Source organism: Saccoglossus kowalevskii, chromosome 12 (genome assembly GCF_978046115.1).
Source record: "Saccoglossus kowalevskii chromosome 12, keSacKowa6.1, whole genome shotgun sequence".
In the NCBI taxonomy this organism is placed as follows: Eukaryota; Metazoa; Hemichordata; class Enteropneusta; family Harrimaniidae; genus Saccoglossus; species Saccoglossus kowalevskii.
The window spans coordinates 35,076,472-35,095,699 of NC_140652.1; the positions used below are offsets into that span (position 1 = coordinate 35,076,472).

General features: G+C 32.9%; 1 protein-coding gene across 3 annotated transcripts in view; it reads left to right on the top strand.

Annotated features, from left to right (window-relative positions):
* LOC102801891 (uncharacterized) overlaps positions 1–19,228 on the top strand; it is a 54,739-nt gene that overhangs the window by 19,456 nt on the left and 16,055 nt on the right. Inside the window, exons 3-11 of one of the 3 annotated variants that reach the window (XM_078007400.2) lie at positions 7,693–7,767; positions 7,860–8,031; positions 9,049–9,105; positions 11,734–11,787; positions 12,103–12,150; positions 13,756–13,803; positions 15,249–15,329; positions 16,739–16,783; positions 18,266–18,430. In XM_078007400.2, coding sequence (XP_077863526.1) covers positions 7,693–7,767; positions 7,860–8,031; positions 9,049–9,105; positions 11,734–11,787; positions 12,103–12,150; positions 13,756–13,803; positions 15,249–15,329; positions 16,739–16,783; positions 18,266–18,430 — 745 coding nt within the window. The remainder of the gene's footprint in view (positions 1–7,692; positions 7,768–7,859; positions 8,032–9,048; positions 9,106–11,733; positions 11,788–12,102; positions 12,151–13,755; positions 13,804–15,248; positions 15,330–16,738; positions 16,784–18,265; positions 18,431–19,228) is intronic. The other 2 variants (XM_085506606.1, XM_085506607.1) reach the window with 2 other exon arrangements.

Genomic DNA, 19,228 nt, shown 5'->3' on the forward strand with positions numbered 1-19,228 from the left:
AGGGTTTCTTGTAGGTGGCCGAGTATCCTGTTTTTCAGCTACCTCGTGACTCTCCCAGCATATTATGTTCAGTCTCCAGTGTTCTCCACAACAGGGTTTCTTGTAGGTGGCCGAGTATTCTGTTTTTCAGCTACCTCGTGACTCTCCCAGCATATTATGTTCAGTCTCCAGTGTTCTCCATAACGGGGTTTCTTGTAGGTGGCCGAGTATCCTGTTTTTCAGCTACCTCGTGACTCTCCCAGCATATAATGTTCAATCTCCAGTGTTCTCCACAACAGGGTTTCTTGTAGGTGGCCGAGTATCCTGTTTTTCAGCTACCTCGTGACTCTCCCAGCATATTATGTTCAGTCTTCAGTGTTCTCCACAACAGGGTTTCTTGTAGGTGGCAGAGTATCCTGTTTTTCAGCTACCTAGTGACTCTCCCAGCATATTATGTTCAGTCTCCAGTGTTCTCCACAACAGGGTTTCTTGTAGGTGGTTGAGTATCCTGTTTTTCAGCTACCTCGTGACTCTCCCAGCATATTATGTTCAGTCTCCAGTGTTCTCCACAACAGGGTTTCTTGTAGGTGGCCGAGTATTCTGTTTTACAGCTACCTCGTGACTCTCCCAGCATATTATGTTCAGTCTCCAGTGTTCTCCACAACGGGGTTTCTTGTAGGTGGCAGAGTATCCTGTTTTTCAGCTACCTCGTGACTCTCACAGCATATTATGTTCAGTCTCCAGTGTTCTCCACAACAGGGTTTCTTGTAGATGTCCGAGTATCCTGTTTTACAGCTACCTCGTGACACCCACACACAAATGTACATCCAGCTGTGCCTCTATCAATGATTACAAAATGGTTGACGCTTGTAAACATCTTGCAGTGGTTTTTGCAGGCCATAACAATATAGTAGACATGCATCCCTTTATTTGCTATTAATTGTTTTTTAACATATATGATATAAGCAATGACCACTGAAGGTCTGCAAGCTGTTATCAAGTTTATTCTTGGGAATAGTGAGGAGTAAACGACCAGACAGTTGTCCATGTGTCAATCATCTGAATTCTTTGTCTTCACTGGTTGCCTACTACATATGTAACTACATGTGTGTACAATTGTTTCAATCACAGCGGTATTTTTAGTTACCTAAACCTAGTAATCAGGAGAGTAAGTAGAAGTTAAATACAAATATAAGATATATGTATACGTACATAAGGCTACACCGATTTAATTTTATGGATGACATCCGCGCGCACATTAGTTTTCGCCTGTTCTCAAAAAAAAAAAAAAAAAATGATCTCCTACGACGAGTCTCCACAGATCGGTTTTCTGACCGGAACTTGCCGACTCATATTGTCGCAAAGCGCCGACTTGTCGTAAAACTTGTTTTGGACTACCTCAAAACTTCGCTGGTTCCCGGCGTCCTTTGCGAATGGTAGGTAGGACGCAGGTAACTAGTAATCGCCATATTGTTCCATTTGGGCCGGTTTTCCGGCCGAAAGGCACGTGACTGAGTGACGTAATTTGAAAACATTCCAAGTTCCGTTCTGCGTAAACATGTCTATAATACTACAATAAAGCCATGCTCAAACATACTGCCTGCTTAGATTTACACATTTGAGATGTTTCTGACATTCCTCGCTGTTTCTGTAAAAATTTATAACAAAAGAAACAGTTTTTTATTCGCCCAACTTTCGAAAGTAAAAGGAAACCCCTGAACGGCCACGAGCGTAAGCGCTGACGTCAGGTAACTAAGGGAAATGGAACAAGCAACGAGAAAGTGGTGTTACCGGCCTCTTGTGGCTTGGTACGCCATGACACTTGAGGCGGGAACCAGCCAACCTCAAAACCAAACTCCACACAGTTAGATGCGCGTTACGTAAAGCGCAAAGACCTATGGGAAAGAGATTGCCTCAAAACATGCAAATTTTGCCATAAATGATCCAACATGGCGACCACACCACCAAAATACGTGAGCATTGAAGTCGACAAAACTGCAACGAAAGCAGCAGAAGCTCTTTGGCCGAAGTCCCCTTACGGGGTGAAGAAAATTTTCTTATTTTTTTTTCAATTTCTGATTCGGATAATTTGCCTGCACACACATTCAGTAATATTTTGATCATTTGACGCATTTTCATCAAGATACATGTACATAATTTTCTGCATCCAAATTTTTGTTGACTCTCTGTTGGTGTTTTTTTTCAATATCGAGCCTCTTATAATTTGTTACATAGTTGAAGTAGTTCTTGAGCATTTGTGTTTACACTTAATAGTCTATCTGAAGTGTCACTTTAAAAGCTGTAGTTTGAATGTCAAAGATGTTAATTTCCAGGTTGCTGTTGACAAACTTATTGTTCATTTTTAATTATTTTTTTTTTTTCAATACAACACAGTAAGTTTTTCTTTATTATTGAGTTGATGTATATGCCTTTAGCAAAGCTAACATCTGCCTTACCCTATTGCCTTTTCAAAATCAAAGGTGATGATACCTGTGACAGTAATACAGTACGAAATGTGTACATCAGCATGTGCCTCCTACAAATAAAGACTTGTTGTTTTTTTGATACACTGTGGTTAAATTCGTAATAATTGCTCCGTAGTCCCGTGGTTTTAGCAGCATTTTTTTTTTTACAGAATTTTTTTTTTTTTCGCCCTCTCGCATTAGTTTGAGGTCTTCAGAGGATGTCATCCATAAAATTAAATCACTGTGGCCTAAAATAAAACAAATTCTTAAAACATTGCTTGTAAACTCAAACAGATATGACAATTCTAGCCGTACATGTATTTAGAACGCTTGGTCGTGAATTTTCATGGTGAAACTGCAAACTGATGATGACCTACCTCATTCAGAGGCCAGCATCTGTTGACACTATAACGATTTACATGTAGCATCCAAGGTGCATTGGGGAGCAGTGCATACTGGGAATTTATGTAATGAGTGTAGTAAGTGGAAAAAAATCCAATATGGCTGCTGGGTTAGTTGATCATGACTGTTTGCAATTGAATAAAAAATATATTATGTTTTTCTTTCCGCATATTTTTTCAATTTATCAATTCTTTTTGGCGAAATTTTTGAGAATGTATATACTTGTATTTTGCCACAAGTGATACTTTCACTTCTTGCTAAAAACCGCAAGCCCAATTGCTTTGATATTATACATTTAGGTAATCACTCTTAGATTTGTTCATTTCATGATGATATCTTCAATTCTATAATATTTTCGTCTTTTTGGTGAAAGGTAATTCTTGTTGAAAACAGCAAGTCTTTGATACTATACATATTGTTCATTTTCTAAGGATATCTTCTTTAAACGAAATGTGCATTGCTAACAGCAGAGCTATCTTAGCCGACAGGCTGCTTGTTCTTGTATTCCACAACTTTCTGTAAAACACAATGTAGATGATGGTATTGTAATTTCATGTGTGTACTAATACCAAAAAATTCTTTTGAGAATGTGTAAATCACTGAATCTGAAACGAGCATTGTGAAAAACAATAATATTCAAGACTACACATTATAATATTCATTTGTTTGTATTTTAAAAAGATTGTTGACATGTTTCAATTAAAAGTAAAAACAAACAAAAACTGAGCAGGTATTCGGTTTGTAACATGTAACATTATTACGAATAATAGAATATAATATGATACATGTATGCAAATTTATGCAAATTATGTCACCCACCAGCTATTCTGAATTATGGAAAACAGTGCTTGGCTGTTTGTGTAAATTCAAACATTTTTGGGTAACTGTAAAATACTAAAGTATGATATGATAACACCATGAAATAATTGAAGTCGACCACATAGAAAAACACAACTTCATACATCATGCTGTATACCGCTATAGGGTATATGTCACTGTGAGAGCAGGGCATATGTCACTATGAGAACTCTTGAAATTTCATCAAAAACTTCTCAAATAAAAATATTTGTTTGTGTGAATAATCAATCAATTTGCTTTTCTGGGAACTTATTTGAAAAGTTGCCATATATTTATTTCCAGAGTGACGAATTTGTAAACTATGTATGAATATATCTGGGTGTGATGAAAAGAGTTTTAAAAATAGTTAAAAATTTAAATTGTAAAGATAAAAATCATACAGGCCTTTTTTTCACTATCATAAATGTACTTCTGTAAGTCTTACAAATAATTGTACAAATATTGGCATGATTTGTCATTAATAATTCATATAAATAAACATATCCTGTTATAACCAGGTGTAGGAAGAAGATGTTCACTGTAAGAGGAAACTGACAATATTGACAATAGAAGTGCATATTAATTGTATACTGGATCATTCAAATATTACATCTTTTATCATAGTCCCAAACCATTCTCATTTACGTACAATGTAAGTACATGCGCTACCAATAGAGAAAATATGGTATGTGTTTTCATATCTACCTGTATGTTTCTCATTTCTTAAATTACAGTATTTACTCTATTATAATCAATCTCTAATATAATTATATATAAACTGATAATAACTTTTGGTGTACACTGAATCATTGAAATATTAATTTATATTTTGACCATAAAACCTCTATATACTGGTATGTACATAAAATCACATGTTTGAATGCACTATTCTCATTGGTTGAACCAGCAGATGCATACTATGAAATTCATTTTTGCTATTTTAGATGAAGGAATGATTCAGTGCAAATAAAATCCATTGAATATACCTTTTTGTCCTATATTTTACAAAACACCCCAAAAGTCTTGTTAATTCCAGCTAAAATAAAGTATTTTTACAGTTTAATGCATTATACTACAGATATGATTGTATGATTACAATGAATATAATTGCAGATGATTATTCTTTGGTTATTTCTTCAGTTGTTTTCAGCTAAAATCATAATTGCATAGAAACATGACATATGTGTATACAAACTAATCTGCAGTCATTTGTTTCATATATATATACTACATGTATATGTGGTATACCAGGGGATATATTGCTTAACATGTCTATTAGCTATAGAATAGATTTAGTAAAACCATATTTTTATTTTTATTTGCATAATCGTATAAACTAATTCCAATATTTATAGAAAAACATTTACGTACATGTATGTATGTATAAACTATTTGTTTAATCGCTAAATAAAAATAATTTATCTTCAGTTTTATGCTATCAAAATAGTTGCAATTAATTAAAAATCAGAGCCTGTATTCAATTAATTTATTATATTTTATAAAATCTTAATATTTATGAAACTAAGTTCATTTATTATTTATGTTGTTATAGTGTTGACATGATAGCCTTCCATTAATATTTGAAATCTAATTATGAATGCACCACTTAACTATAATAGCTGCCTGTCACTAATTATTAATATTCATTTATTAAACAAATTATTTAAATTGTTACAATCTATAAATAGAAATGCAATTCATTTATCGTTGTCTTCTCTGATTGCGTAGAGAAGAGTACTTCAAACTGACAACAAAATGAAATTTCCTGCAATTCCAGGACAGCTGCATATTTGTACAGTTTGCTGCTTTTATTTCAGCACACTTTAGCTCCACTGTCATAATAGATGACAGGGCAGAGCTGCTCATATAGGTGACTGCCCATCATCGCTCATCGTCAGTCCGCCCAATTGCATTTTTGACTTTTTCTTGAAAACTACCTGCTCCATTGTTTTGATACTTGCTATGTAAGTGCCTTTGGTGGACCTGTGTCAGATTTTTGATAATAAATGGTATTTTCAACTTCTTCTTGAACACTACCAAACCAATTGCTTTGATATTTGAGGTGTACATGTACATTATAACGAGGCTACCACAATGTTCTTGTAGGACAGCGGAACTATATTTTGATCACCAGGTCGCTTGATTTATTTCTGTAGATTTGTTTGTGTTCAATAAAATAAGTTGTTGGTAAGAAGTTACTGGTACATGTATAGAACCTGGACTACCACTGACCTTTCACCAGTTGCCAATGGCTACAATAAATTACGTCATAAATTATTCCTAAAATTAATTCAAACCATGAATTATTATGAACTTTTTTTTATCTATTACGAAATAAATCTGCATATGCATTTACCGTACTTGTCCTACTGATTGGCTTACATAATTGTTTTAGGGGGTTAGTTTACTGTATGCCAGATTGGAGGGAATATTAGATCTCTTTGGGAAATTTAAATTGCAAAATAAACTGCTTCATCATTGATTACCTTGCCTGTGTCATCAAAGATGAAAGGAAGAGGTATAAAAAGGGAAAAATGTCTGTTGTTGTTGTTGTTGACTGCGTCGTTGTAAATAATTGTTAATGTGTACACTATAACTTTACTAATTCTATTCTAAACTGTATCAAACTTAGTCGCCTAATTCATCAATATAAAATCTTCCGTGTGTGAAAATATCATGCAAAAATTTAGAAAGTAGTAGTCAAAATCTACTTGACTGTTTACTGATGCATTTTTGTACATATTCAATGAAGTAAATCATTTATCTTGTAATCAATATCATTGGAAATGTATCTCCTAAATCACATGTGAATAGTAAACTGGGTTTTGAGAGAACTACATATCTTAACAGAAAACAAGATGTCAGATAATCGATATAAACACTCCTTTGGGTGCCAAACATTTGATCAAGTTCTGAAGCCGTTAGAAAATTATGTCTGTTTCGTCTAAAGTTATCAAAACAAAAATAATGCAAAAATACAGAACAGGCAAAGCATTGCATCCACATTTTAAAAGGAAAATTGTACTCAAAAATATGTATTGTGTATTTGACATGCAGTTCATTTGCAAGGCTGACGTTGATTTGCATACAGTTATTTCTATAAGGTGTTTTTTTTACTTTCAAAAAATACAGACATTGCAAATTGTGTCTTAATTGTCAAATGTGTATTCTATGCAATTATTCTTGTAGAGTTTTTTAGGCGTAGACAGAGTTTTGACAATTGGGTGTGGACTCATAACAATTGTCACTGGGTCATGAGTCATGGGAGTGTGGGAATCCCACAGCTTTCATTTCAATTTTAGTCAGAGAAAAAAATAAAGAAGGTACAACGAGTAAAATCAATGACAACTTTAATGTTTAATGTTTCTGTGGCAATTAAATTATTATGTTATTATGGTAGTGGATGCATTTACTTAAAGCGGGGGAGTTGTCACGTACGTATGCGTCAGATGGTCACAGTGTGTCGCTGTTTACAAACAAGCGGCTACCTATGAGCCTTTGTATTTTTAGTGTGTTTTTATCCTTGCTTGGAACTCAATTCCCGCATGTGCGCAGGTGACACCTTCTCGCTTTAATGAGTGACTACATTTACCGATACCATAACAAATCTACACAGTTTTATCACCGGTCACTGTGCGGTATACATGAACATTCTGCTAAACCAATGCCAGATAAAATCATGGCAAATGTTTGATTATCTGGGATTTTTTTTTAATTATAGTGAACCTCTGTTTAATATAGAATCAATCAAAATATAATCTTTTTATTCATATGCTTAAACTTGTTACTTTTATTATCGCGAATTACCACAACATTTTCTGGTAGTAGTAAAATGTTCTTCATAATGTATCCCAGTTAATCAAAAATGATAGTTTCAGAAAATTCATGTCCAAAAAGTGTGTTAGTTGTGATCATAAATAATAAGCAATGTATGTATAATCAAAATAGTCAGATTTTAATGATTCATTTATAAGCTCTGTACATTTATTTTTTTCTGTTTTAATTTCAGGATGACGGGGATGGGTTATATTGTAAAATAAGTCAAGGTGCTAATCTATATGACAGAGGATTGTACCATTATGTGGTGAGTTTTTCTATTTTTTCTTATATAGACATGAAGTTAATAACAATAAGTATTTTCATTGTTAATCTTCTGCATTTCTTGTCCTCTTCTAGCCGCAATTTGAAGAATTCCCCCATTTGCCGTGTGCTCGGTTCCATGCACACATGACAAGGACTCCAGCTCCCAGGCAGGATCAGAATAGGAAAAAGAAAGTTATAAAGAGGCCAGAGTTCTGGCATTACAAACGGAAAGAAGAACCACCAAAACCTAAACCCAAGAGAAAAGGTATATACACTTACATTATAATAGTTTTAATTGTTTTTTTTTTCTTTTCTGGTTTTCATTATCAGAGGCAGATATGCAGAAGAAGATTCAATCAATTGCTGAGTAACATTTCACCTGATTGGTTGTTTAACAGGTGTTTGTACCTAGTAATATGTAATCAGCCAATGACTATAGATGTTATTGAACTTGTTTTAAAATCGTTGTTTTTCATTTAATTTGAAACAGGGTTTTACAAATGCATCTGACTGAAAAGTGGTTATATATGTTGTATGTCACATTAACATATTAAAAAAGAAAAGCTTTCCAGCAAATATAAATTGAGACTGGTGGAAAAAGCTTACAAAACACATTTGTATTTAATTTCAGGTGTATTATAACAATAAGTTATAAATGCTTTTCAACTTGCATGAATGTGATCTATTTCAGTGTGGCAACTCCTCACGGTGACAGCGCCCTCTAGTGGCTGAAAATGCATTGCTTTCGTTACATAGTGTCATTTCACTCATTTCAATACAACATTTTAAAGCTTTATTGTGTTTTCTTTAGAAATCTTTGGCATATTTAGTAAAATGGGTCACACAAGATTCAACAATTATGTTATTTGCAAGATATTCAGGGCATCAGCTTTGCCAATAGTCAAAATATTACCAACCGTTTTTATAGACTCATTTGTGATAGTTTTCAGTAACTTAGGGTATCATTAATTTACCAAATTGCAGGATTTTAACAATCACAACTATATTTTTTTTTCTCCTGTTGCCTCTCCCGGCTGAACAAATTTCAAACACTTTGTATTTAATACGTCAATTGAATTTGAAGCAGCAATGCATAACAGGAATATAGGCTGTTCACACTAATAATAACTTTGGTCACTGAGCGGCAAAATCAACCAAGATTCAATTTGAATATCTTGCAAATACCGTAACTATTGAATTTGGTTCATGACCCAATCTACTTTATGTGTTAAAGGCAATCATATTATTTTATCATGTTAAGCTGTCGCTTTGTTTTTCCCAGCATCTAAAGGTGTTCGTTGGTTAGATGATGATGCCGATGTCTATTTACCAACTTCGGGTGAGATGAAAAAAAATTTGACTTCGCACGTATTTTTGTTAAGTGTTGAATTCACAAAAAACATCCCATAATACCCCTCACCACCTTCCCATAATACCCCTCATCACCTTCCCATTGTATGCAATTTTATTTGTTCACACCCGAATTCCGTTTTACTTTTAGCACGTTTATTCCTATAGTCTTGTTGACTTTTTCCTGCATTGATCTGTCCATTTCTTGTGTGTGTGTGTGTGTGATACTGTGTAAGTTTCATCCTTATAAAAAAATCCTTTTTTTAAAAGCGTGAAACAAATAAATTCAAATGTGTAAGTTAGCTAACGTCTTTAACTGTGACGTAATTTTTCACTTCCTGGTTTACTTCCTCAGAACTTATTATTCTGGGACTACCTTTTATTTTGATCTCCAACCAGAATGCACAGATCCACCTCATGAGCCATAAACCAATAGACTAGAAATCTCCTTAATTGAGGTGGGCTCTTTAGATATTTCTAACAATTTCCCATTCAGAAGTTCAGATCCACCTCATGGGCCATAAACCAATAGACTAGAAATCTCCTTAATTGAGGTGGGCTCTTTAGATATTTCTAACAATTTCCCATTCAGAAGTTCAGATCCACCTCATGGGCCATAAACCAATAGACTAGAAATCTCCTTAATTGAGGTGGACTCTTTAGATATTTCTCATTCAGAAGTTCTTTATACTCAAAATTCTTGCATTGTCAGGTTTTTATATTCTCATAATTTATCAAAAAGTGGAACTCAAGATCCACAAAACTAATACTGTATACAGAGTCATACGCAGGAATAGTGTTTAGCATGTGAAGCATGTTGCGATGATAATGTTCATATAAATTAGGACTCCTTGTCCCAAAATGAGGGTTCCACACTCCCTAATATTTGGTTTCTAGGAGGCCTGAGGCAGTGTGAAACACTCCTTTCCCATTATTGGGTTTCCAGGTGCTCAGAAGCAATGAAAGACTCTTCTTCCCCATTATTGGGAGTTAGTTAGCAGTAAGCAAAAAGCTATGAGTCAAAAATGGTAAAATTTTAAGTACATCAATCTCCCACTAATCCATGGTACATCAGAATGTGTATCTGTATTAGATGAAGAATGAATTATAGTGTGTGCTTGTTGAACTCCTTCCAACCTTCCTAGTGATCCATAGTATCCCATCCAACTAATATAAACACATTATTTATTTATTTTCAAATATTTGTCTGATTATAGCACATGTAATTTATCTATGTAAAATAATTGAACATTAAAATATTTGTCTGTATGACAAATCACACTTTCAATAAATGTTTTATTCCTAGACTATTCAATTATAGTTTTGTCTTATTTTCAAATACACTACCCCACTGCACAAGGTGGTAGATAAAATACAATGTAATATTATGTTATAAGGAACAGATATCTACATAGTGTTAGGGTTCTCTTTTAGGGATGGCTTGTGGTCATGTACAAGGTAGAGGCTCCAAGGTATCCAATATCAAAGACATATGCCTTGAATGAATTGAAATACTTTCATGACTACATTGAATTTGACAATCTGATTTAAGTTTGAATTATTAACAACAAGTACTCATATGCAGCAAGTACCACTAAAAAATATTCATAAATAATCGAAAATAATGAAAAATATGGAAATTTCAAAAGAAAATGAAGCCTATAACTAGCAGGATACTTTGAATAATCCATCTATGACAATTCCTGTATATTGGTCATTAACAAAATACCACATTTGAATTGTTTTCATTTATGGAAAATGTAAACAGTCTGGCATCCATCCATCCATGAGAGAACCCTAGGTCTCACTGTCACTCACTCTTAGGCAACAATAAAGAAACCAGTGATTATTTACTGCTTTCACAATATTTTCAGTTTTTGTAAATATTGAATTTTTATCAAATGTGTACCATGTATGACATTATAATCTATAATGAGACTTCCAAGCTCTCCTCTTAGTCTCTCATATTAAGTGTTATTTATTAGTCTCTTGATGTAAGTAGGTAGAAACAAGTGGTCAGTCAAATAGCTCTAATAGTAAAATGTTTATTATTGAGATTCATTATAGTTTCTGTCACAGTGATTAAATAGAATTTAAAGTTGAATTTAATGTAGACGTAACATAGTCAGAAAACAAAGTATTATTTCTTGAACTTTAGCAGTTATGCTTTTTAGGACAGTGAGTGTGGTGTGGTAGATGGCACATGTAGCTGTTCTGGCTGGATACTTGCCATGATCGCAAGTTTTATTCTTGTTTTATTTTGTAATACATGTATATTTATGTTTGTCTGTAAATTAATTATTCTTGTCCATGATTCTTGTCCAAGTGTTGATGTGTTACGCTGTCACTGCTCATAAGATACGGTAGTCATTGTCAAGTGACTTCTGGATTTTTCTTGTTTTCCACGAAATTTCTTGAATTTTACACCAAAATTTAACTATCCTGTAAGTTGCAACTGAACACATTCAATTCATTCACTGTTGCATGCTTTTTTTTTTCTTGAATTCTTCTCTAAGTTATTACATTGTGGTTTGGAATGCATGCAGTGTTGAATATTTCTTGCTCTGATTTGCATATTGATGCTTATCGTTTCTATTTTTTAATGTCTTTGTAAAAGGAACTCATAAAGATACCAGTATCCCTAGTGAACATAGTGACTATGAAAGCGCTGGTAAGAGTAATACAAATCTTACTTGCATGGCATGACCAAAAATATTGTGTCTGTAGATTTTAGATTCAGGCATGTACTTTGAATTCTGGGATTCAGTTATTTATTCTTGGAAGGTGTAATTGTTTATTGGTTGTGGTATGTTACTTTATAGCTGATGTGATCCCGTCCTAACTTCCAGTTTTGCATGTTTCCATTCAGAACATCTGATTTGTCAATATTTCCATTCAGAACATCTGATTTCTCAATATTTCATAATGCGCTACATTGAATATTGTATTGTATATTATATTTTGTATTTTAATATTTTTGTAAAAGGAGTACTTCAGAACAGTATAAGTAACCCCAGTGACAAAGGAACTGCTGGTAAGATTTAATGTCTTAATAGTAGTTAATAACAATCTTGCACGTATATATGTAGAATTCCTATTGCATCATACTCTATCTTTGTAATGTAATTTGAGGGAACACTGTATTTCTGACTGTCTACTGTAGGGAATATTAGTATATGAATGAAATGTGTTAACTCCATATTGGATTTTGCAAAGGATTATGGGATAGGTTGTTTTATTCACAATCAATGCAGAAGTCGTATTAGCACTAGGCGAGGAGAATGAAAATTCTTACACAGCGCAAAACGTTTTGTGTTGCCATTATGGGCTATACTCTCTCATTAAATTATTACTACAAGCAGGAAAAAGATGTATAATAATTATAAGGTTATCCAAGATAACTGCAAAGTATGCACTTAGGCAGTATGGGGTTGCATCAACCTCTGATGCAGGTTGTTCATTACAATCACTGTACTGCCTTTGTACATACTTTCTGGTCTTCTCATTATAACCTTATATGCAACAGCATGTGTACTGATATAGTCACATGACTGGATAAACAATAATAAAACAGAAACATAGTACATTGTTTGATAATAAACAGATATCAGAAATCACACACATGTTCTGTTCAAGCTGTACATTCATGATATGTTAAGTATACTTTGAGTTGGTTTTGAGTGATTTGATATTACCAGTAATGCATGTAGTATGGTACATACTGTTTCTATGGTGCAGTAGAGGTAGTATACCCTGCATGCAATCTACTTCCAATTTCAAATCTGTGTACTCTTACTGGACCTTGTTTCTTCGACAGTCTTATATTACTTAGTTTGAAACTTTTTATTTCATCTTAAGACTAAACAAATATAATTTTTAGGAAATATTTCAGTATGCATGTTGTTTGTTGTTTGCTTTCTACTACAAGTATTGAATATTAGATAAGGTGGTACAGGAATCCCAAATCTCCACAAGAAATATATATTATTTCCTGGTATTATATATTGACACTGAAAGCAACAGGCAGTGCAGGAACACAACGACTTCTGCTACATGTCTGTGGATGCGATCACTGTACCGCCTTTGTGCATACTTTGCTGTATTCTCATAATTTCCTCATATTATGTACAATGGTATTATCACATCAACCATTATATAGGTCAAAGCTGTCTGTTTGTATATACTGTGGTATTTTCTTAACTTTATTGTGAAAAAATATATTCACTCTGAGATCATTTTTATGTTAGATTTATAGTGATATTGGAATTAATATGGTATGTGTTATATTTAATTCTACATGTTTAAAAGTCAAAACGCTAAAACCAATTAGAATTTATCTTTATTCCAAAATGACATCATGTACTGCTCGGCTGCAGTTTTTTGGAACAGACATGAATGTTGGTAAACTGAAATGATCGGAAACATTCAGACATGTTGGAATTGTAACATTTTAGTTCAGATTTCCTACAATTATCAAACCCAGGAAATAGGATCAAAACATCACAACAGAGAAATGAAATACCAGTGTTAAGTATTACTATCGTACCGGTAGTAGTTTAATCCATAAACTGCAACGACTACATTGGTGGTTATTGCTGTCACTTTAAATTCTAAATTCTATTCTTTTTCTACGCATCAGCTGGTAACTCATCCACAAACAAACATAAATCAAATTCAAGTAAAATTGGTAAGACATGCTTAATAGTAATTATCTTTAATTTTGTCTGTTATATTATGCATGTCATATCTACTCTGGTATTCTTGTGTTCTCCATCAGAAGGTCTGTGTGTAATAAGTCAGTGTTCTATTCTTTGAACTATTCAGATTGAACTGTTATATTTCTCACACAGTTATAGGGTATGTTTGAAGAGGTTGGTTGTGGTATGAGTCCAGGCTGTACATTTGTTTGTAAGCATGTCTGGATTTATGCAAATTAACTTCTGTTCGAGTGTGAAAGTTTTTTTGGGGGGTGGGTGTCACATATTTGGAAATTTTCTGTTTTCTCATTTCAATATGCCTGTGTTCAGACAGGGCATCATCTGGAATTATAAATATTAAACTCCTTATCAAGGTCTAATCTCTGTATTTCTAGTTTCTTCACAGCTGACTGTCTATCTTCCTCTTCATAAACTCTCTTTTAGCGATGTATGTAACTGACTTTAATTCAGTCTCATGTCTTGCTGTGTTTCTTGACTCCATAGATAAAGCATTTTTACATTCCTGAATTTATAATGACTTTACCTTAAGTTTGTTTACTATTTACAATGTGCATGCATTTCATTTAATGTGTTTTCAATCTCAATGTGTCATCCCTGTGGGAGTATATTTTTTGCAGTGAACTCTGATTGCTGTGATTTGTGTCCCAACATGATTCAATTTGTGTGTATTTTAGTTACAGCATTATGTAATGATTTTTTCAAATATACTTTCTTTAATCCTTTGAGTGCCAGAAATTTTTTCCCCGCCCATATTCTGCAAATATTTTAAGTTTTGTAAAATTTTCAGTAAATTTTTTCATAATTTTGGAGCATACAAGCAGTTTTAGATGTTGTTTTCAGATTTTGATCAAAAGATTTTTAAATTCTTACCAACATTCCATGCGGAGCAGACTATACAAAATAGTTTTATAGATGGTGCCAATGTTGACAATGGAGTTCAAATTCCTACTAGATGTTGTTCATTCAACTGTGCCAAGAATTCACCAAATAGTAATTTAAGTCATTAAATCTTCAGACATTCTATATTTGAAATTCATGAGACATTTATTTTTAAATTAGGAATTATAAATATCCATCAATCTTGCCATATGTGTTTTCAGTCATGAATATTCATCAGCCATGGGTTACCATATATGCAGTTACTCATGAATATTCATAAAATATGTTTTTTGCCATATATGGAATTACTCATGAATATTCATCATTGTACTTATACTATACTACCATATATGGAATCACTCATAGATATTCATCAGTCATGAATGTTCACCAGGCATGTTTTGTGATATAGGAAATTGATCATGAATTTTCAACAATTGCTGGCTTATATAGAACCCAGTTGCCTGTTGTACCATAAATTAGGAAGGTTTGACTGTAACTAATCAACTTTCTCTCCATATAAATATCAATTTAGGAAAACCAACTTTAATAACATATGAATACATCTCTGATCATGGGAGTATTCATGTAAATGATTTTGAACCACTACCTGAAAGTAAGTCATTGGTAGTTTACACTGGTTGATAATATGTGATAACTAGGTGATAATGGTTGATAACCAAACTAATATATGTCGTGTTTTGATATGCATCAATTTATCGTCATGTGTTGCATGTGCACATTGGTATTACGCATCGCTCTAACCGTATATTAGCTGCGTAGTGACATCCTGTAAAACTAGGTTTTCAAATATTTGTTCCCAAAAGTCTGTTTTGTTTGATTTCTGTCTTAGAAAAACTGACAAATTTCTTTCACATACAGCTAATATACAGCTCTATGATAATGCATGGTATGCCCATATATGGATGTATATAATAGGATTGATTTCCACTTCAAATAACAAATATTGTTAATTATTATTTAATATTGTTATGTTTATTTTTCCCAGCATGCCAGATACTTTTCATATCTGATCTGTGTGTAGCTGTGTTCTACAATTAATACTGATACACTATATATAGCATGGTTTATTGTTTCTGACAATGCCAATACTTGCATATCGCAGTGGGTGGGTGTGTCAATGAACACAATCAGATGATACAGCACTATCTGTACCACAATGATGATCATCTATTATCTATCTACAATGGTACATTTCAATGGCAGTTGTTTCAAACAAGTCAATTGGTGTGCAATGAAATCTTGCCTTTAGCCGATAGATATTAAATTTAACTTGTTTGAGATGAATCACATGAATGGTTTTAAATGGGCACAATGAAAGATTGGATGTGGTATTGTTCAGTGTACCTTATCTACCGATAATAGATGGTTTCAGACCTTTGGTTTCAGACATAAATGTGCAATTTTCACATTTTAGCTGTACATTTTGACATTCAAACTTAAACTGGTATAATAGAGAAATCTCTGCATAAAAGTATAGCATCTCACTTTGCCTATGAGAGACTCTTATACTATGCATGCTAGCCCAATAGCACTTCTATCCTGTACTGTCAAATACTTCACTTGGAATTTATTTTTACTGAAGGAATGACCACTGAAAATAAAATCCAGTGAAATATGCTTGCAAATTGTCACAAATCTCTTCTTAACTAGAGGGATTGTCTAAAATAATATTATATTTGCTCTATTAGATGTACATCTCAAATAAATGTGCATAGGATCCAAACAACGCATTTATTTTATGCTATATCCTTGAAATATTATTTTTTTGAGAATAGATTCACCTCTGTAATTTGTATACAGTAAGAGTAATACAGATACCAGTCACTTTGATTCTGTTAAATACTTTTGAATAACACCACTACAAATAGAGTAAATATGGTACATTAAAATGTTATCAGAACCATCCATAAGATGTTATGCTGTATCTCTCATACTCTGCCTCTATAACCATTGTACAAAGTGTTCTTTTTATATCTTGCACTATTACATTTCTGCTAATAGAACAGCAATCACCTAATAGTTGTAAACAGCACATGCACAGCCCAGGTAAGTTGACTTCATGCTATCCATAGTACCATATCACAATTCCACATTTTAGTGCATTGTGGGATAGTTTTTTTTTTAATTTTAATTTTTTTTTTAATTCTGTTTTTTTTTTATTTATTTTTATTATTTTATTTTTTTATAATTATTGTGGGATAGTTTTTTTTTCATTCTTTTTTTATTTTTTATAGTTTATTTTTTATATGGGATAGTTAGTTCAGGGTGCAAAAGTGGGTTTATTTGTGATTGATGGAGTTGTTTGTTCACTGTACAATAAAGTCAAAACTATTCCACAATGCAATAACATTTTGAATTGCGATATGATCCGTGTATACCATATTTGCTAAATGAGAAATGCATATACCCCTGTTACTGTACAAGTGTATATAAGTTTGACACGCTGCCAAAGCAAGTCTTGCTAACATTTGCCTCTATCATGCATTTGAAACAATGTCCACATTCATTGAGTGGCATGTCTTAAAGGCTGGTGGTTGTCATACAGCAATATTTGAATTTTGTTGTAAACAATATATTTAACTCAACATGTGATGATGACCACCTTCTTGTATGATCAGCAGCTGCTTATGCTAAACCAACCTTAGATTGTTTAACCTTTTCATGGCCAGGCTTTCTCTCCAAAATTATTCTGCACTATTTTCCATACTTCTGGAAATTAATCCTAATTTTGGAGCCAACTGACAAAATTTGAGTCAATTTTTAGTATTAACTCAAAATATTTGACTATTTTTGTCTCAATCTTCTGAAGGAAATTGACTAAAAACAGGACTATTTTGTGAATTTGTGATGAAAAGAGGGAACTGATGGTAAAAAAGGTTAATGATAATATGAAAGATAATTAGCCCTGCAATGTACTAGATAAAATACTGTATAATTTTAAAATACTGATAGCTATGGTGGTAGCTATGGTCTGCAATTTTACTTACAGCTAAATCGTCACAGCTACATTGTAAATATGCTAAAATTGTTTGTCAAATTCATACCATTCTGCTATCTGCTCTGGAAATATTTTTTTATATGCAGATATCTAACCTTGGGTCACATTATTATGCTGTGGTTCTTGTAAAACAAAACAAGGGTTAGGGGTCAAAGGTTATTTGTTTATATTGATAGTGACGCAAGTATTAATATAATTGTTTTTATGAAATTTAATGGTGATCTTGGTTATAATGTGTTTTTTTCATGAATGTGTAATTGTTTTCTGTTCTTCATGTGATAACTTTCAGCATTTGTTTTTGTTTTACTAACACCTGTTCTATAATTGTATATAACAACTGAATAAAAAATTGTATGTGTACGTATCATATGTATATCATGTCTATGTCGTTTCATATAAATATATTATGTAAACCATGTTTATAATGTACGTTACCTCTGTGAAAATAAAATCGTCAAATATTGAGTTCAGGGGAAGTTTGAAAACCAAATTATCAAATCATTTATAAGTGTTTGTTTATTTCTCTGCAGCGCCACCAAAGAAACCCCCAGAACCAATTAGACTACCCACACCATTGAAGAGTCCTCCTCCTCCTCCCCCTCCTGAAGAAAGTGATGAACGTGAAGAAGAGATTCCTCCTGATATCAAGTATAGCAATGACTTTATGTTTGACATTGTTAATGCATTTATACCAGGTAAGATTCAATTCTCACTTAGTTACCTATGTGTACTGTGCGCTACAAATGTAATAACAAAATCAATGAGAAAAATGGTGTCAGCAGGCATGTTAACTTAGGCTGTGTTTACCCATCCATCTGCAGCCAGTGATAGACTGATCAACAATGGTGACTGAATAGCATGTCTGTTGCAGAAAAGTCTGGAGACCGTGAAATATACAAGTTTTCAATACACTCTTTGTGTTGTTTACCACCATGTCTATTCCCTGTACATGCATGACAAGCATTCTTACAATGAGCACATACAGGAAAGTATAGTATTATAGTGTTTTATTGACGCTGTATGGAAAATGTTACATTTCAATTTTGGCAGTAGATTCAATGAAGCCTTTCAACAAAATAAACAGCATTAAATAACAAAAACAAATTTTGAACCAAAAAAATATAATGTAAGAGAGTTAAAGTGAACATATTCTGCCACAATTGACAAAGTGATTGCTGAGTGCTTTAAGTATTCCAATGTTTGTTGATATCATCATTTACATTGAAATCTCATTTCTGCTTATAATAGTATGGGTCACAGTCCCTTAGTGGATGTATTTCCACTGTAATTGCATTCTTAATGTTTATATTCTTATAACTCAGTCTAGTTTATCAATTGTCAATAGTATGTCAATAATAATTCAATCTCAGCTAATTTTAAATTTCAATTTTTCTTGTGAAATGTTGACTTAATATGATAGCTAAATGAACATAATTTCTCATTAGCTAGATTAAATTTCTGAAAACAATACTATAATATTTAATAATTTGACT